Genomic DNA, 20,683 nt, shown 5'->3' with positions numbered 1-20,683 from the left:
CTTTAGATGAGTGTCCTCTGAACTGCACAGGGTGCAGAGGGCATTATGGCTAGGGGAGAAATGCGCTGATGAAGCAGGCGGGTGCTGTGTGGGTGGGAGTGGCACAAGATCCAAGGAAAAGGTTTTTGTGCATTGGACTGCAAATGGCCAAACAATGAAAGACGCCCTCACAAAATATACCAGCTGCTCCTCAAAGGAAACAATGGGGAGGTGCCAACTTGAGGCCATTTTTGCTTAATAACCATAGCACAATTACTGTAATAGGCTTGGCAGCCTGCCCAGGGAGGCTGTGTTTGGCTCTGTGGCTGGACTGGGGACAGAATGTCCAGGGACGTGCAGAGGGTCCGTACTCATCTCCACGGCTGGGCTGGGGGCAAAGAGTCCAAGGACATGGGGAGGATCCATGTTTGTCTCTGCAGCTGGGCTGGGGACAGAGTGTCCAGGGACGTGTGGAGGGTCCATGCTCATCTCCACGGCTGGGCTGGGGACGAACAGTCCAGGGGCATGGGGAGTGTCCATGTTTGTCTCTGCAGCTGGGCTGGGCGCAGAGCATCCAGGGATGTGTGGAGGGTCTGTGCTCATCTCTGCGGCTTGGCTGGGGACTGGTGTGTCAAGATGCTCAGCTCTGTGTGGGATGGAAACATGTCATGCCCAGCTCAGTTTGCAGTGGGAATGCTCAGGCCACAGGAATAGACCGGCTGGTAGTTCAGACTGTGGTCAGTCCAATAGCACATGGGGCACAACCACTCTCCACCCCTGCCTGGTGGGTCTAGTTAGCCCAGAATCACTAGGCAGAGCTGCTGTATCTCTGCACACAAACCACCCCCTAGGCCAGGAGGGTGCAACTCCTACATGGGAAGGACACATGAAGCACCCTACTGTGTACTGAGATACATTAGTGTGAAACCAATTATTACAGCCCAGTTGGGCAGTGCACACTCAATCATCCACCCTCACACAGTGCCAGGGCCCTTTGAGGAGCCCTTAGACAGGGAAGGGGCTGGAGAGAAGGACAGGAGGGTCTGGTCAGTGTAGCAATAAGGAGTGTCTCCAATAGAAGGGGTGTGACATCATGTTCTGGACACCCAGAGCTGTGAGCCCTGGTGTTACCATTCTTAGCCTCTGCAAGGGAAAGCTTTGCTAATCTAAGCTAAGCACAGCTAAGCTGTGTCAGCTCCCAGCCTTGCTAGCCTGTCACCTTGCCAGCAAACTCAGCTAGTCTAAGGGCTGGTCCACACTACGCTGTTAAACCGATTTTAACAGCGTTAAATCGATTTAACGCTGTACCCGTCCACACTACAATACACTTTAAATCGATTTAAAGGGCTCTTAAAATCGATTTCTGTACTCCTCCCCAAGGAGAGGAGTAATGCTAAAATCGATATTAACATATCGATTTAGGGTTAGTGTGGCTGCAAATCGAAGTTATTGGCCGGATAGTTATAGTGATAGCTACCCACAGTGCAACGCTCCGGAAATCGATGCTAGCCTTGGACCATGGACGCGCACCGCCGAATTAATGTGCCTAGTGTGGATGCTTCAATCGACTTTATAATATCTATTTAATAAAACTGGTTTAAGTTAATTCGAAATTATCCTGTAGTGTAGACGTACAGTAAGTGAACGCCAGCTCCCAAGTTCTCCACAGACATCATCCTGCAGTGTCCAGTCCCTCTCTCTGGACACTTACAGAAATGAGTAGGTTAACTGCCTGCAAAGAGACAGGGCACACATCAGCCTGCCAGGTGAGCTGAAGACTCACACTTCACTCTAACCCCCAGCACTGAAATGGTTTTGAAATAAAACAAGAATAAGTTTATTATCAAAGAGCAGAGCTTTACGTGATCCTAAGCAAGAGAAAAAGAGACAGGTCTGGTTACAAACCAAACAAACCAGGCTTTCTAGTGACTGCAGCTTAATGTTAGCAAGTTACAGTCTTTGCCTCTGCAGTTTTCTTCTTTACACAAAGTTGCCAGCATCTCCAGCCCTCCAGAATAGGAAGCCACTTTCCCGGGTTCTCAGGGAGCTGTACCCTATGCCCCCTCAGTGATGAATCACGTAAAGGTCTTTTTGCTGCCCTTATGTAACTCAAAGCCCATTGTCTCTGCCTCAGGAACTGGGAGGGATTCCTGGGGTGCAAACTCTGTCCTCCGGCCTGATTGTTAAATAATGTTCTTCCTTGCTCATTCAGCTTGATGGCTTTGTTTACCTTATATGTAAATATACTCCCATTGGCCTCTGCCAGTGCCCAAGCTGGTCAGAGAGTAAACACACATGCCTTTGTTTAGGGCAGGCTGGGTTTTATGCTCTGCCTCCCAAACACATTTTAAGAACATATTTTCAGCCCATGTCTATAACTCTTTCTACCCAACCCAGACATACATCACACAATGATTTTCACACAATACTCTACATGACACCTTTGAGATATTGCAGAGACAAGGTGGGTGAGGTAATATCTTTTATTGGACCAACTACTGCTGGTGGGAGAGATAACAGAAATTGGCCCAATAAAAGATATTTGTATTTATTTATGTATGTTATTTTTTATCTAACTGCCTGTTGGAGACCAGCCCTTCACACTAGTTAATGTGTCTCTACTGTCTGGTGGATTTACACAGTCACAGGGATTCACAACACAACTGCTTAAATATTACCTTGCAGTATGGGATACAGATGTTATAAGTGAGATTAACACAGGCAGCAGCTCAAAAACATTCATTAGACAAGGTGGTAACCCTCCGCCCTCTTGTCTGGGGGAAAACCTGGTTCTCCTTTTGTTTGGTTATGGACTATAAAGCATAATATCAGTGAATATTCATAGTTCCTCATGCAAGCGTCAGTACATACATTTCACAGTGATACTGATGACCAGTCGCAGGGCTGCCCTTACACAACATTCTTTGTAGATAAATACCATGACAGCAATGTGATAAGTGTAGCGGGTTTGTCAGGTGTGGTAGGTGCTACGGTTACATGACTATGATGTTGCACTTTATATGATTTTATTAAAAATATGCTAATGAGTGAATATAAAGTAATTGGAATATGCTTCATGCAAAAGGTCTCTTGTAAGGTATCATTACAAAGCTTATAATCTACTGAATGTGATCATCCCATTTATATAAATGTACCACTCTTGTAGCTGAAACTAGATATATGAAATATAACTCTGAGGGCCTATTGTAATTATGCAAAGTGTGGGCCATTAACGGTGGTTTGGAATCTTGATGGCTTCCATCAACCAGGACAATTGACTGTGGATGGCTCTGTTTGCTTGCAGGCCTTCCTGTGAGTCAGGCTGGGAGGAATGAAAGCTTGGGGTCTTACAGTGACATGTGATCATGTCACCTGAACTGGAATCCATCTTTAACTTAGGGTATGGCTACACTTGAAATTTCAAAGCGCTGCCGTGGCAGCGCTGCGGGAGCGCTGCCGCGGCAGCGCTTTGAAGTGTGAGTGTGGTCGGAGCGTCAGCGCTGGGAGAGAGCTCTCCCAGCGCTGCACGTAAACCACATCCCTTACGGGTGTAGCTTGCAGCACTGGGAGCTGCGCTCCCCGCGCTGCGGCACTGATTACACTGAGGCTTTACAGCGCTGTATCTTGCAGCGCTCAGGGGGGTGTTTTTTCACACCCCTGAGCGCGAAAGTTGCAGCGCTGTAAAGTGCCAGTGTAGCCGAGCCCTTCGTGCTTTTCCATTGGGGGGGGGGAGGAGTAGGAACCCAGAGGGACAAAGGATTCCTGCCTTATGCAAAAGATATATAAATGGGTGGAAGAGAACAAAAGAGAGCCATCAGGAAGAATCCCCTAGCTATCACCTGAGTTGGAACAAGAGCTGTACCGGGGAAAGAATTGTGCCCAGGCCTGGAAGGTGTCCAGTCCAAGGAAAAAACTTACTGAAGCATCTCTAAGAGTGAGATTATCTGTATTCAATTTGATTAGACATAGATTTGCGTGTTTTATTTTATTTTGCTTGGTGACTTACTTTGTTCTGTCTGTTACTACTTGGAACCACTTAAATCCTACTTTCTGTATTTAATAAAATCACTTTTTATTAATTAACCCAGAATATGTGTTAATACCGGGGTGGGGCAAACATATCTCTCTATCAGTGCATATCTCTCTGTCAGTGTTACAGAGGGCAAACAATTTATGAGTTTACCCTGCATAAGCTTTATACAGGGTAAAACAGATTTATTTGGGTTTAGACCCCATTGGGAGTTGGGCATCTGAGTGTTAAAGACAGGAACACTTCTGTAAGCCGCTTTCAAGTAAGTCTACAGCTGTTAGGGGACATGATTTGGACCCGGGTCTGGGTTTGCAGCAGGCTAATGAGTCTGGCTCAAACCAAGCAGGGCACTGAAGTCCTAAGCTGACGGGGCAGGAAGGCAGGGCAGAGGTAGTCTTGGCACATCAGGTGGAAGTTCCCAAGAGGGTTTCTGTGATCCAACCCATCACAATAACATTGAACCCTTTGTCATTGGCATCGAGGGGTGCTCGGGGTCACAGCACTGCCCTGCCCCTGAGCCACAGGCAGTGCGGGCAAAAGACAGCCTAGCCTTTGAACCCACTGCCAGAGCCTTGTGGTTTGTCCTGGACAGGTGTGATTCTGCAGGCTGGCCAAGGCAGATCTGTCCCCTCTCTGACCCCTCTGACCCATGCCCTGCAGTCAGCGAATCCCATCTGACTCGGTGGCTGCTGTTCCCAGCAGGTGATCAGCTGATTCTGTAACTCAGTGCTTCAAAGACTGTGAGACAGAAGCTGGTGAGTGATGAGCGGAGGAGGGAAGGAACGAGGGGGGCGGGGGGAGGGGCTGAAGGCAGCAGCTTGGGGAAGAAATCTGAGACACCTGTGTGATGTTACCTGCAGAATAATAGAGGAGCAGAGATCCTGCTGGCCAGGAAATGGGATACCAGTCGGCAAAGCTTATCTGATATATGAGCTCCCAGCAGCTGCATTAACAACTGCAGAGAAGGAGCCTTCCTGATAATTCCTCTGCACAGTGCGGAACGGAGAGAGTAGGAGACTGCCGGAGGATACAGCGCACAGCTCCTGGCAAGGGGAGGTTTGGGGAGAGCAGAGGGATGGACTCCAGGCTCCGAGGGCGAGGACGGCAGGGTGAGTAGGGCAGGGACACAGCACAGCGGAGAAGCCAGCTCAAGGCATAGCTGAGCAGAGCCAGGACAGCAGCTGGAAGTTTCTGAGCAGGCCAGGCAAAGACCCGTCCTGTGCCTGGCGCTGCAAAGCCACTTTACAGGTCCCGGTGGTTGGTGCACACTGGCCACAGCATTCTGGGCCTGGCAAAGCTCAGCTCCATGTCGAGAGGAGGGGAGATGGTTTATATCCCGGACGACTCTGACTTCAGCTCATTCAGGGACCAGTGTGAGAGCCTGGAGGGCTGGCGTAGCCAGTACAACAAGGGTGGGGTGATGGTGTGGAGCCAGACGCCAGGAGAGAGCCGGACAGTGCAGAAAATCAAGGTAAGAGCCCAGTGCAGATGGCACAGCAAGAGCATGCTTTGTCCCCCAGTGCTGGGACTCCCCACCAGCACTCACTCTCATTCCCTCCCTTCGCTGGACACAGTGCTGCCAGGGCAAACCCCCACTGTGGCCAGGGCTCTCTCTTCCACTTCCAACCTCCTTGTGTGTTTGGAGGGTACAAATCTGCCTTCATGTGTTTCACTAAAGCTGCTTAGTGCCAAGTTTCTACATGTGTGTACACATGAAAACACACGCATGCATGCATGCACACATACACGGACATCTGCACACACAGTCTGTGTTTGCAGCATAGCTAGTTCTAGACTCCCAGAAGCCTTGGTGTCACTTAGGCCAGGGCTACACTAACAAGCTAGGTCAATCCAGCTACGTCACTCAGGTGTGTGAAAAATCCACCCCCTTGAGCGACGCAGTTAAGCCGACCTGACCCCTGGTGCAGAAAGCAGAAGGTTGAGGGAAGACTTCTTCTGTCAGCTGAGTTACCACCTCTCAGGGTGGCAGATTAACTGCCCTTCCTATCTGCAGCAGTGAATGGCTACACTGAAGAGCTACAGCACCCAGAAGCCTCATTTTCTGATGAGTTCCCATTTACAGGCTACTGTGCTTTATTTGTGCCAGGCCTGAGCACCGGCACCTCTCGGCTTGGCCGTTCAGAGCGCTGGTACTTCTGGGCTTCCTGCATCAGTTATGAATGTAAAAAAATTGCTTGAGCCCCAGCATCTCTTTCATTACAAATTAAACACTGGTGGGCATGTTGGACTGCTGTTGCCTACCAACTCACCCGGCCCCACGTTAGAACTGAAGCAAGTGCAAATAAAGGAATCTGCAAATGAGCAAGCATGGGTCGCTGTTCAGCGCAATGCCCTGTGGACTCCAGTGGTGTTACTCGGGGAGTAAGGGTTGACAATTTGGGCATTCTTGGAGCCCACACGACCAAGGCATGAGGACTGCGGTACAAATAGACTCGGCTCATTTACACTGGCACCTCTCTGTGGTGTTGTCTTAAAGCAACGCTGTCAGGTGAAAAATCCTGCTCGAAACAAACAGGTTTCTTTGCCTTCATCCCTAAGAACATTGTAACCTATTCACATGGTAAGGTTGCCTGCTGTTTGTTTGCGTCTTGGCTTCGCCTTTGTCTTCTCTGGGTCGATGCTGCACAGTAAGAGTCAGTTTCCCTCTTAAAGCAGCAAAGAATCCTGTGGCACCTTATAGACTAACAGACGTATTGGAGCATGAGCTTTCGTGGGTGAATACCCACTTTGTAGATTCTTTTACAGATCCAAACTAACACGGCTACCCCTCTGATACTAGTTGCCCTCTTGTTCATCGTCAGTTTCCCTCCGGGGTTCTGAAGGCTGTGATGTTGGGGTCACACATGCAGGGAATGGCTTTGGAACAAAAACAGTTATTTCCTTTAGAATCAAACATAACATGCCCCTGTCCTGCTGGCCTGAGAATGAGCCATACGTGTTCTGAGCCAAGCTGGAGCTGGCTGTGTCCTGTTCATTGTTTAAACGCACACTTTGGGGTGTCCTGGGACATGTTCAGGAGAAGCCTTGCTAAGAATAGTGAAGGCTTGGAAAGCTCTGCTGGGAAGCAGGGAGAGCTGCCGTTGATGAATGATGTAGATTAGCCAAGTGCAAATGCCTGCGGTTCTCTTGTTACAGTTACAATGGCCCGGACCCTGAGTCCTGAAGGTACTCAGGTGCCTACACCCCCGACTTAGGCACCTAAATCTCAGATTTAGGTACCTAAGTCCCACTTTTGTCTCCACTGCACAACATTTGCACCAAACCCTGTAGGCCCCTAAACTCACTCAGTGCCTAAGTTTCTGCCTCTGTGCATGAGCCCTGCTGCCACTCTGTAGGTTTCAGGCCACTTAGCCCCCCGCAAGCTCTGAGTGATTCGCAAACCAGAGAAAGACAAGCAGTGGCGTTAGAACAATTTTTACAGTGGGGATTCTGAAAGCCAGTGGTCCTCAACCTTTTTACCTCGCACCCTCCCCTTATCCTGTCTGTGCCCCCTCTCCCCAGAGCTGGCTCCGGGAGTGGGGGACGCAACACGGGTAAGGGGGCTGAGCCTGGGACCACAGCTGGGGGTGGGAGCAGAGCCCCAGGTGTGGGCCTTACAGTCAGGACCCTGGGTGTGAGGCCAGGAAAAGTGCCCTGAGTGAGGGGCCGGCAGCAGCCAGGACCCCGGATACTGGGCCGGCAGCCGGGACCCCGAGTGCGGGTCCGGGACTGAGCCGCCACTTCAGCTTTTGGCAGGAAAAGTTCCTCTTTCCAAAATCACCAGACAACTTGCATGTTAGAGGGAGCTGGTTTATAGCTGTAAGACACTTCCACTTTCCATATACATTGAGAAGAAAGCTCTTAAAGCACAACAAATAGTGAAAGGACAGTGGAGGCCACTCATCTACACCCTGTATATGTCATCTTGGAGGTTCCACTACCTCCGAATTTAACAGGAAACTTCTATGCACTAGTGCCCACCTCTCCCCCCAAAACTTCCCCCTCCCCCCACCCAGTTTCCAACCACCACATTGCACAGGGCAGTTCTTGGCATATTCTTTATGCCACCCACTCAGTCAGCCTGAATGACCCAGCTTGCAGTATAGAGAGGTAGGAGAAAGTTTGGCAGTAGGGAGATCACTGACCAGGTTTGTTCAGATTTGCCTTGCAAGAGAAGCTACTATCCAGGATCAGCTGATCAGAGAGGGGAATTGCCTCCAGGGGGAAACCAGCTTTTGTCCCAGGGAATAGATCCACTAAAGGGTCATCTCCCTGCTCCTCACAATGTCCACACACGGCCAACACCACATTCCCCCTGTCATAGTATGGCTTCATCATATTCACATGGTACACCCAGCGGTGATGAGCTCGGTTTGACAGCTCCACCACATAGTTTACCTCATTTAGTTGCTTGACAACCTTGAAAGGCCCTTCCCAGGCAGCCTGGAGTTTGTTTTTCCTCACGGGGACGAGAACCGTCACTTGATCCCCGGTGCCGAAGGCATGGGCCCGCGCCATGCGGTCATACCAGACCTTCTGCTTCCTTTGGGCTCAGGCTAGATTCTCCCTGGCCAGGCCCATGAGCTCAGCAAGTCTTTCCCGGAAGGTCAGGACATACTCCACCACCGACTCTCCATCAGGAGTGGCCTTCCCCTCCCATTCGTCTCTCATCAGGTCCAGGGGCCCCCTTGCCCGCCTTCCATATAACTATTCGAAAGGCAAAAATCCAGTAGACTCCTGGGCTACCTCCCTGTACGCGAACAGCAGGTGAGGTAAGTACTTGTCCCAATCCTGCGGGTGCTGGTTCATAAATGTTTTTAGCATCATCTGTAGCGTCCCGTTGAATCTTTCCACTAGCCCATTGGACTGAAGATGATACGCTGAGGCCCAGTTGTGATGGACCTATCCTATAGGGACTTATCTAGTTCTTTTTTGAACCCTATTATAGTCTTGGCCTTCACAACATCCTCTGGCAAAGAGTTCCATAGGTTGACTGTGCGTTGTGTGAAGAAATACTTCCTTTTGTTTCTTTTAAACCTGCCGCCTATTATTTTCATTTGGTGACCCCTAGTTCTTGCATTATGAGAAGGAGTAAATAACACTTCCTTATTTACTTTCTCCACACCAGTCATGATTGTATGGACCTCTATCATATTCCCTCATTTCCAAGCTGAAAAGTCCCAGTCTTATTAATCTCTCTTCATACGGAAGCTGTTCCATAGCCCTAAGCATTTTTGTTGCCCTTTTCTGAACCTTTTCCAAATCCAGTACATCTTTTTTGAGATGGGGAGACCTCATCTGCATGTAGTATTCAAGATTGGGTGTATCATGGATTTATATAGAGACAATATGATATTTTCAGTCTTCTTATCTATCCTTTCCTTAATGATTCCCACCATTCTGTTCACTTTTTTGACTGCCGCTGCACATTGAGTGAATGTTTTCAGAGAACTAGTCACAATGACTCCAAGATCTTTCTTGAGTGGTAACAGCTAATTTAGACCCCATCATTTTATACATATAGTTGGGATCTGTTTCCTGTAAGCTGCCCAGCCGTGCAGCCGCCTATTTAGCGCTGCGCAGGCACTCAGGGAACCTGCCTGGGGACTGTCAAAGTTAGAATCAGGACTCACAATTTGTCAGACCACTCTGTTTATTAGCGCAGCGCTCCGCCAATAACATTCAGAATATGTGAGTGGCCATGCAAGGCCCAAACAGTCTTATTTATACAGATAAAAGAGCGGGAATTAGACAAAGGGACAAAGAAAGCAAAACAGGAAAATTCACCTGGGGCACAGCATGCATATCCTATTTCCTTACTAACTGTTATTAATTTAAGGCTAATACTTCACCAATTGCCCTTAAACGGTGCAATTGTTCTATGTTAATGTCTGTATTCCTGACACCTGGATTGCAGCATTCCAAAAGTTTTGCTTAAAGGTACAGACAGCATTTCTTTAATCCTTTCTATTCTTACTATATAATTCATTCTACTTTCACAGGACCTACTGCGACCAGGGGAGGGGTGGCCCTCCCCTGACCCCAAACTAGTCTGGTCCCCAGCTTGCCATGGCCAGGGCACCCCCCCGGCCCCAATTATGCCATGGCCCGTACCTGTGGCGCCCAGGGTACCCCTACCCTGGCCCAAACCCAGCCAGAGTGGTGCGGCATAGCCTGGACCCAGCCACAGCCAGGGCAGTGTGCTGCAGGCCCGGACCCACCCACGGTTGCCTGGCCCGAACACAGACGGCACAGCCTGGACCTGTTGCGTCCAGGGCACCCGTCCCTGAACCCAGCCCTGGCCAGACCTGCGGGGGCTGGAGGAGGGGTGCCTATCCTGCAGCCCTAACCCCAGAGCTGCCCCGGCGGGGAGAGGCACCTCTGTCCCCTAGCCCAGCTGGTGCTGCAGGGAGAGAGAGCAGGGGGGAGTCCTCTCTCCCCACCATAGCCCAGAATACTGTACTGCACCTCAAACTCCTCATCCCTGCCCCCACCTCAGAGCCTGCACCCCCGGCCGCAGTCCTCACACCCCTGCACCCCAACCCTCTGCCCCACCTCTGAACCCCCTCCCACACTCCAAACCCCTCGGCCCCACCCCCACCATATTAATTTTGTTATGTGCACCAATATGAAGGTGATGTGTCATACATCACCTCTATATTGGTGCATGTAACAAAATTCATTCCGCACATAGGTGGGAAAAATTAAAGGGAACACTGGTTGTGATTATGTTTTTCACTATGCATTACTTTGCATTTATCAACATTGAATTTCATCTGCCATTTTGTTGCCCAGTCACCCAGTTTTGTGAGATCCCTTTGTAGCTCTTCACAGTCTGCTTTGGACTTAACTATCTTGAGTAGTTTTGTATCATCTGCAAATTTTGCCAACTCACTGTTTACCCCTTTTTTCAGATCATTTATAAATATGTTAAATAGGACTGGGCCCAGTACAGATCCCTGGGGGACACCAGTATTTCCCTCTCTCCATTCTGAAAACTGACCATTTATTCCTATCCTTTGTTTTCTGTCTTTTAACCAGTTACTGATCCATGAGAGGACCTTCCCTTTTATCCCATGACTGCTTACTTTGCTTAAGAGCCTTTGGTGAGGGACCTTGTGAAAGGCTTTCTGAAAATCTAAGTTCACTATATCCACTGGATCCCCTTGTCCACATGCTTGTTGACCCCCTCAAAGAATTCTAGTAGACTGGTGAAGCATGATTTCCCTTTACAAAAATCATGTTGACTCTTCCCCAACAAATTATGTTCATCTATGTGTCTGATAATTCTTTTCTAGTTTGCCCGGTACTGAAGTTAGGCTTACCAGCCTATAATTGCCGGGGTCACCTCTTTGGAGCCTTTTTTAAAAAATGGTGTCACATTAGCTATCCTCCAGTCATTTGGTACAGAAGCTGATTTAAATGATGTTATATACCACAGTTAGTAGTTCTTCAACTTCACATTTGAGTTTGTAAGGAGAGGCACGTGTCTCTCTCCTTCTGACAGGGTGGGAGGCCGTGCCTCCTCGCTGTTTCTCAAGCAGTTCCCTGGGCTCCTTCCTACCCTCCCCAGTTTGGGGCACCTGGGTTCCGGGGTCATCCTGGGTCTCTCTGGAGTATACAGGCAATGGCAGCCCCAGCAGTGTGTCGGCATTGCTGGTCTCCAGCAATTCAGGTAACTCCTCTGGTCTGGCAGTCATTTCCTTCAGCTCCAGGCCCCATCAGAAGGAAGAAACGTCCTGCTCCTCTGGCAGCCCTCTCCCGACTGAGCTATGAGGCTGGCCTTTTATAGTCCAGCTTCCTGTCCCGCCCCTCTGCTTTCAGCAGGAGGGCTGCAGGTGGGCTGGTTCTGCCCACCAGGGGGCGATCTTGGGTCTTTCCCCTTCTGACAGGGCAGGAGAGCACATCTCCTTGCTACAGAGTTCCACTCTCGGGAGAATGCCATCTAGTCCTGGTGACTTATTACTGTTTAGTTTATCAATTTGTTGCCAAATCTCCTCTGACGCCTCAATCTGGGACAGTTCCTCAGATATGTCACCCAAAAAGAATGACTCAGGTTTGGGAATCTCCCTCACATCCTCAGCAGTGAAGACAGATGCAAAGAATTCATTTAGTTTCTCTGTAATGGTCTTATTGTCCTTGAATGCTCTGTTAGCATCTCAATCGTCTAGTGGCCCCACTGGTTGTTTATCAGGCTTCCTGCTTCTGATGTACTTTAAAAAAAATTGCTATTACTTTTTGAGTCTTTGGCTAGCTGTTCTTCAAATTCTTTTTTGGCCTTCCTAATTATATTTTTACATTTCATTTGCCAGAGTTTATGCTCCTTTCTATTTCCCTCAATAGGATTTAACTTCCACTTTTTAAAGGATGCCTTTTTGTCTTTCATTGCTTATTTTACTTTGTTGTTTAGCCAGGGTGGCACTTTTTTGGTTCTCTTACTGTGTTTTTTAATTTGGAGTATACGTTTAAATTGAGCCTCTATTATGATATATGAGGCAGGCAGTGATGCCGTCATTGTGAGGGATGTTAGTGCCATCCAAGGTGGCAAGGATGGTGTTCTGAGGGAGGCTGTTAATCTTGTGGTATATCTGGGGAAGTCAACTGTATCCTGAAGGAAGCTGGCTCTTTGTGTGGTGAATGGTTTGAGGATGTTTCCTATGAGACCTGATATTCCTTCAGTAAGAGTGCCATGGCCAGATAGGATGGGTCTGCCTAGATTCCCTTGTTTGTGTATCTTGGAAAGCATGTAGAAGGCCCCTGGGAAGGGTTTTTGGGGGATGAGGTTGTAGAGTTTCTCTTGAAGTTGTTGGGGAAGGATTTGATTATATGCCTGGGTGATTTGTGGTGCGGGTTCTTCTTTGAGTTCTTTATTGTAGGTGGTGTTGGAGAGTTGTAGGTTGGCCTCATTGACATAGTCTTCACAGTTGAGAACTACAATGGCACTCCCTTTGTCTGCTAGTTTGATCACTATCAGGTGGTTGAATTTCAGGGACTGAATAGCTGTTCTGTCAGTGGTGGAGAGATTGCAATGGATGTGATATTTGTTAACGATTTCTCATTCCGTTTTTTCCTGATTTTTTTAATTACAATCCATATTCAATGGGGACCACATCCTGAAATAAATCTTTCCAGAACCTCCTCTTCTGGCCTTCAAACAACCCACCAACCTCACCAAATTCATCATCAGAAGCAAGTTCTCCAAAAGCAGGACACACCAACTCAAAGCAGCACCAGACTCTGACAGAACAACAGATGTAAAACCTCTAGACATATCTCCATTGCTATGATGATCCACAGACCACACCACACATCTTTCAGGATCCATGGGTCCTACACATGCCTATCACAAGATGGGGTATATCTCATCCAGTGCAATAAATGCCCCAATAACAACAGTGTGAGTGAAACCACACAATCACTACTCCCTCAAACAGAGGTGCTGTCATAAACAGATAAGAAAAATTAATAGCACAGAAGTGCTTCATATCTCTTTTGCCTGGAAAGGGTTAACAAGAACAGTGAGCCTGGCTGGCACCTGACCAGAGGAACAATCAGAGGACAGGATACTTTCAAATCTTGAGGGAGGGAAGTTTTTGTGTGTGCTGTTAGTTTTGGTGGTTGTTCACTCTGGGGGCTCAGAGGGATCAGACGTGCAACCAGGTTTCTCTCCAATCTCCCTGATACAGGCTCTTATAGATTCAGAATAGTGAGTACTAGGTAGATAAAGCGAGTAGGCTTATGTTTGTTTTCTTTATTTGCAAATGTGTATTTGGCTGAAAGGAGTTCAAATTGGTATTTTGCTGAAAAGATTTTAATTTGTACTTGTATACTTAGACTGGGAGGGTGTTCCCAGTGTCTATAGCTGAAAGACCCTGTACCTATTCCATTTTTTTTAAATTTACAAAGATAATTTTTACTGTTTTTTCTTTCTTTAATTAAAAGCTTTTCTTGTTTAAGAACCTAATGGTTTTTTTATTCTGGTGAGATTCCAGGGGACTGGGTCTGGATTCACCAGGGAATTGGTGGGGAGAAAGGAGGGAAGAGGAAGAGAGAGGCTGATTTCTCTCTGTGCCAGGATTACTTTCTCTCAGGAAGAATCTGGGAGGGGGAAAGAGAAGGAAGGAGGAAGGTGAATTGTCCTCTCTGTTTTGTGATTCAAGGAGTTTGAATCACAGTGATCTTCCAGGGTAACCCAGGGAGGGGAAGCCTGGGAGAGGCAACGGTGAGGGAAAGGGTTTACTTTCCTTGTGTTAAGATCCAGAGGGTCTGGGTCTTGGGGGTCCCCGGGCAAGGTTTTGGGGGGACCAGAGTGTACCAGGCACTGGAATTCCTGGTTGGTGGCAGCGCTACAGGTTCTAAGCTGGTAATTGAGCTTAGAGGAATTCATGCTGGTACCCCATCTTCTGGACGCTAAGGTTCAGAGTGGGGAATTGTACCATGACAGGTGCCAACTTCCTGAGTTCCTGGGGGGCGTTCAACCTCCACCCTAGGCCCCACCCCCATCCATCCATTTTTTTCCTGTGGGTGCTCCACCCCTGGAGCATCCACAGAGTCAGCACCTATGCTCTCAAATGAACTCGCACAGAAAAATGATAAAAGACAAAAACACCCAGTCACACTTTTCACAGATCAATCACTCAATATCTGATCTCTCTGTCCCTGTCCTCAAAGAAAATCTGCAGAAGACCTTCAAAAAACAAGCCCGGGAGCTTAAATTCATCAAATTTGCTAAACAGGAAAAATCATGGATTTAACAAAGGGTATGTCTACACTACAAAATTAGGTTGATTTTATAGAAGTCGATTTTTAGAAATCGCTTTTATCCAGTCGATTGTGTACGTCCACACTAAGCGCATTAAGTCGGCAGAGTGCATCCTCACTATCATGGCTAGCATTGACTTACGGAGCAGTGCACTGTGCGTAGCTATCCCACAGTTCCCGCAGTCTTCGCCGCCCATTGGAATTCTGGGTTAAGCTCCCAATGCCTGATGGGGCAAAAACGTTGTGGGTGGTTTGGGGTATGTCGTCAGTCACTCCTCCCTCCATGAAAGCAATGGCAGACAATCGTTTCACGCCTTTTTTCCCGGGTTACCATGCACACGCCATACCACAGCAAGCATGGAGCCCACTCAGCTCACCCTCACTGCTGCTGTTGTGGGCAAGTCTACTGTGGGGGCTGCTGTGATCCAAGTAGCCAATGCAATCACTGATGTTCTGTTATCAAGAGTAGTGACTCTGGGAAATGTGTGGCCCTTTTTAGATTTTAAGTGCATCATATTCCTGTCCTTTGTTGCTGGTGAAGAAGTCTTGCAGCCATACGTTCCAGTCCAGTCGGCACTGTAATACCCCATAGCACTTCTGTGGTTGACACATGTAACAGCTCCAAGGCTCTTGCTCTTTTGCCTTGGCCGAGGTACCTTGCCCTGCCCGGATCTCCAAGCATTCCACACAGAAGCACCTGGCATTGCTACACAGCAGCAGCCCCTTGGCTTCGCAGCAGACGGTGCAGTAGGACTGCTAACCGTCCTCATCAGACATGTAGCTTGGCCGGGGGTTCTGGGAATGTCTTCCCTGCCCAGCTCCTAGCAACCTCCAGGATGTGGTGTTCGGGTCCACTGCTTCCGCTGCAACTCTGCTCTCCTGCTCCCTGGCAACGAGTTCGGGGGATCCATTCTGGTCCTCCTGGGTGCTGCTGGCAGCAGACTGTGCAGTAGGACTGCTAATCGTCCTCGTCCAATGCTTCTGCTGCAACTCTGCTCTTCTGCTCAGGGGATCCGTTCATGAATCCTGGACAGTAGTAAGGAGCTGTTCAACTATAGGCTGAGCAAGTGCAGAATGATGGTAGAATGTGCCTTTGGATGTTTAAAAGCTAGCTGGCGCTGTTGATCAGATCTCAGCGCAACAAACATTCCCACTGTTATTGCTGCTTGCTGTGTGCTCCATAATATCTGTGAGGGTAAGGGGGAGACATTTATGGCAGAGTGGGAGGTTGAGGCAACTTGCCTGGCATTCGATTTTGAGCAGCCAGACACTTGGTGATTAGAAAAGCACAGCAAGGCGCGCTGTGCATCAGAGAGGCTTTGAAAACCAGTTTCATGACTGGCCAGGCTTCGGTGTGACAGTTGTGTGTGTTTCTCCTTGATGCAAACCCGCCCCCTTTGTTGGTTTTAATTCCCTGTAAACCAACCATCCTCCCCTCTTCGAAATAAAGTAACTATTGTTTTGAAACCATGCATTCTTTCTTTATTAATTAAAAAAAAAGAGAGAGAGATAACAGACAAAGTAGCCCGGGTGGGGTGGGGGAGGAGAGAAGGACAAGGCCACATTGCTTATTGTAGCCACACTAAAAATCAAACTGTTTGAATGACAATCTTCTGTTGCTTGGGCCATCCTCTGGAGTGGAGTGGCTCGGTGCCCGGAGTCTCTCCCCCCTACCTTTTTGGGCGTCTGAGTGAGAAGGCTATGGAACATGGGGAGGAGGATAGGCGGTTATACAGTGGATTCAACAGGGGTCTGTACTATTGTTGGCTTTCCTGCAGCTCCAACAGACGCTTCATCATGTCTGTTTGCTCCCCCAACAGATGCTTCATTATGTCCATTTGCTCCCCCATTAGCCTCAGCATCAGGTCCTGCCTCTGCTCTTCTCGCTCACTTAATTCTTTCCTGGCCTCTGCCACTGAATGCCTCCATGCATTAAGCTGTGCCCTATCAGTGCAGGAGGACTGCATGAGCTCGGAAAACATGTCATCACGAGTGCATTTCTTTTGCCTTTTAATCTGCAATAACTTCAGGGACAGAGATGATGGGGGAGCATAGAAACATTCTACACTCTACAATTCTGGGGGGACAGCATGGTCATCTCTGCTTCTGAGTTTGCCACGCTGACCAAACAGGAAATGAAATTCAAAAGTTCTTGGGGATTTTTCTGTGTAGCTGGCTAGTGCATCAGAGTTCAAAGTGCTGTCCAGAGCAGTCACAGTGGAGCACACTGGGATAGCTCTCAGAGGTCAATAACATCGATTTGCGTCCTCACTACCCCAAACTCGACCCAGCAAAGTCGATTTTAGCGCTACTTCCCTCGCCGTGGAGGAGTACAGAAGTCGATTTTAAGAGCCCTTTAGGTCGACGGAACGGGGTTGGTTGTGCGGACGCATACATTTTTAAATCAACGCAGCTAAATTCGACCTAACCCCGTAGTGTAGCCCAGGCCAAAGACACTGGATTTATGGGTTATTACATCAATCTGTAACCCACTAATCCCTTTTTTGTCCTTTGACTGCAGAGGTGTGAACGGGCCACTTCACCTTGAATGGTCCTTTACAATATGAGTAAATTCCTTATGCTAAACAATCTGTTCCACCTTGTATGTTGCTGTGTCCCTGGCAGTACCTTTCCCAGGCTTGAAGAAGAGCTGGGTAGCTGGAAAGCTTGTTTCTTCCACCAGCAAAAGTTGGTCCAGTAAAAGATGTTACATCATCCACTTTGTCTGTATAATAATTGAAGTCAGGGGCAAAGGCCCCTGGCTCTTCTACCTCCCACATGGTTATCCTAACCACCAGGCTACAGAGTTATTCTCACAGTCATACCACAAGCACTAGAAGCTTAGTTCATTAAATGAAAGCTGAGATTTCCATGACATCACATCATTTCTGGAGCTGAGCCTTTAAGCTAAACACCAAATATCATGAGGGGTGGTTACAGCATGTTCCGAAGTACAGAGGGACAGCCAGTTGGTGGAGTCCCTCCCAGCCTTCTCAGTTCCCAGTCTGCACAGACAAGGTGGAGAGGGGAGGTGACTTGGCCAAGCACACAGCAGGTCAGTAGCAGAGCCAGGAATAAAGCCAGAGCTCCTAAGTCCCAGCCCAGTGCACAAGTCACCAGACTAGACTGTCTCCTGCTCTGAAATGAGTGAGACTTGCAGGTTAGTTCCGTTGCTGCACAAATAGCCCCTCGCCTCCATGCTCACACTATTCCCCCAAACACACACCCTACACTCTCCCCTAACCCTGGACACTGTGTTAGATTCCTGAGGGCAGGAAGTACAGCAGCTTTTACCCTGAGTCCCTAGCCCTCTCTGCTTGGGACTGGCTCACGACTTCAGTGTATGAACACATGAGACCGTCTGCCCCTCCACCAGCATCAGCCCCACACCCACCCAGGCCTGGGAGTGCCAGGGAGGGGCTGTGTGTCCCTGTGCCCATCCTACATGGAGACATGTCCAGGGATGCAGTCAGGGAAAGGTGGAGCAGTGGGACTCCAGGGCCCTGGGTTCTAACCATGGATCCAGCTTGCTAACCTGCACATATCCTTGGCGTGTGCCGCCCTTGTATCCGAGGCCCCTCAGGGTGAGGACATTCACCCAGGTTAGCACACACCATTTTGAACACTTCTCCTTTACACACTCTGTTACTCTTCCCATGTCCCTGCTTGGGCAGCCCACTCCCCTGTCATGGACCCACAGGGTCGGTGCTATGGCCCCGGCTTTGGAGAAACCCCTCAGTGTGCCAATGACCCACTTTGTCCCACACGGCTCAGCTTCATTTACACCTGTGTCTTAACTGCCAACATTCCCTTTCCACCCACTGGGTAACAATGCAGCATACTGGGGAAACTGAGGCATACATAGGCTTTATAAAACTACAAAACTCCCACTTTGTCCCATATCACCTCCACAGCAAGGCTACTCCCCCTGCAGTAGTCATGGGTAGCTCTGGCTATTGGGACTCAGGACTTAGAGGTGGGCCAGGTGCTGGCTGCAGCAAGGGGCCAGGAGGGACTGGGGGAAGGGAACAGGAGGGGCACTGATTAAAGTCAGTTGCATCCAGCTGGCACGATGGCTCTGCAGTGTTCTGGTTAGGATGACACTGGAATGCTGAGCTGTGCTGCCCCTGCCAGGTCTGCCAGGGCTCAGGGATGCTGAGCTGGCCCTGCGTGATGAGCTGGGGGGGGCTCAGTTTACGGTGAAGTCAGGCCTGTCCCAGAAAGCACAGGCTGGCCCTGGTCTGTTAGAATACACAGGCCCAGAGCTAGGGGAGGAGCCGCCTAGATCCAGGGCCCGCAATGGCTCTTAGGGTTTGGCTACGCTCAAAACTCCAAAGCGCTGCCGTGGGAGCGCTCCCGCGGCAGCACTTTGAAGTGTGAGTGTGGCCGCAGCGCCAGCACTGGGAGAGAGCACTCCCAGCTCTGCACATACTCCACCTCCCCGTGGGGATTAGCTTACAGCGCTGGGAGCCGCGCCTCCAGTGTTGGGGCATTGTTTACACTGGCACTTTGCAGCGCTGTAACTTGCTGTGCTAAGGGGAGTGTTTTTTTCACACCCCTGAGCGAGAAAGTCGCAGCGCTGTAAAGCACCAGTGTAGCCAAGGCCTTAGTCTTGCCTGAGAAATCTACTGAATTGAGTGCAGCTGGGCCACCCTCCAAAGCTGCCCACACACCAGAGCCATGAGAGCTAGCCCAGAGCATGTCTGCTGCACAGAGAGCGCTGCGCTGGGCCGGGCTAGGGCAGGGGGAACCCAGGCCCTGGGACTCCGCATGCATGGATTCAGCATACGCCCCAGGCACAGGCCAGTTCATAAACAGGGACAAATGTCACATCCTGGCTACTGTGTTACCCCGCCCCCCGGCACCTGGCAGCAAATCCCAGCTGCACTGCCTCTAGCTGAGTAACTAGCTGATGTGGACTGTTGTGAGTGCTGGGCCTCAGGGCCTTGCGGGGTCCCCACTGAGTTGAGAAGCCTGCCCAGCAGCTTGTGAAGCCCAGTTCTGTTGAGATCCTGGGATCCCAGGAAACCTGCAAAGCCTGATTATCACCATCATCACTGCATTAAATACCGCCCCGCCCTGCCCTGTTCCAGGGTGCTCCCAGCCCCCGCAAATGGCAGGGCACTGTCTGGCTTTGCAAAGGAGTACACGAGTTATGCATTAGTGATACTGAGCTGCTGAGATAAAAGGCCTGTCCTGCTGGAACACCAAAGCACTTTCATGGATGGTGCCCACACAGTACAGCACAGGGGAGCAGCTGCTCATCTCCACTGCCCTCCCCCAGCTCATGATCCCCAGTCAGTGCCATGGCCCCAGGCAGGCTCTGCTAGGCATGAAGGGGAGAAGGGCTCATGCTCCGAGAGGAGAGTGAGGTGCTGGCCAGAGTGCTATGCTGTGCTCCCAACTCTGAGCTGGTCCCTAGTGCAGCAGAGGGCGCTCTAGTGCAGCATTGGCTGGGACACTGGCCGCACATGGGCATACACACCACTCACGGCATGCTCGGGGGCTGCCAGCATTCCAAGAGTCACATGGATGCTTGGAGCCCACAGCAGGCTGCCACAGTGAGATCCTCACTGGCAGCATTTCCCTCCTGTGGGACTGGCCTGAGCCCAACCACAGCGAGCCCTGGAAGTGGAACTAGTATGAAGCGCAAGCACTTTAGAGTAGCCGGGAAGGCTCCCGGGGGTTAACTAGCCAGCAAGGGCAGGGTGTTCCCAGAAGCGTGTTTATCCCCGGGGGAGGGTCATTTGGACCGCTCTGCTCCAGTTGGGGCTGCGCGGATTTTGCAGCCTGCCTTGTGGTCAGCAAGGGCTTGAGGGAGAGTCTGGTGACGCTCCTGGGGGCTATTCGGGGTAATAACAGAAAATGCATTGAGTTCTGTAGAAGAGCAGTTGCTCTGCATCTTCTGCAGCT

At 49.7% G+C, this 20,683-nt stretch overlaps 1 protein-coding gene across 1 annotated transcript in view; it reads left to right on the top strand.

The window, feature by feature from the left end:
• Positions 1–5,109: 5,109 nt before the first annotated feature.
• LOC127055377 (START domain-containing protein 10-like) overlaps positions 5,110–20,683 on the top strand; it is a 39,586-nt gene continuing 24,012 nt past the window's right edge. The window contains exon 1 of the mRNA XM_050962276.1: positions 5,110–5,480. Within this exon, the coding sequence (XP_050818233.1) occupies positions 5,316–5,480 (165 nt within the window). The 5' untranslated portion in view covers positions 5,110–5,315. The remainder of the gene's footprint in view (positions 5,481–20,683) is intronic.

The sequence above is a fragment of the Gopherus flavomarginatus genome, chromosome 7 (assembly GCF_025201925.1).
Source record: "Gopherus flavomarginatus isolate rGopFla2 chromosome 7, rGopFla2.mat.asm, whole genome shotgun sequence".
In the NCBI taxonomy this organism is placed as follows: domain Eukaryota; kingdom Metazoa; phylum Chordata; order Testudines; family Testudinidae; genus Gopherus; species Gopherus flavomarginatus.
This window is presented reverse-complemented; position numbering and strand designations above follow the sequence as displayed.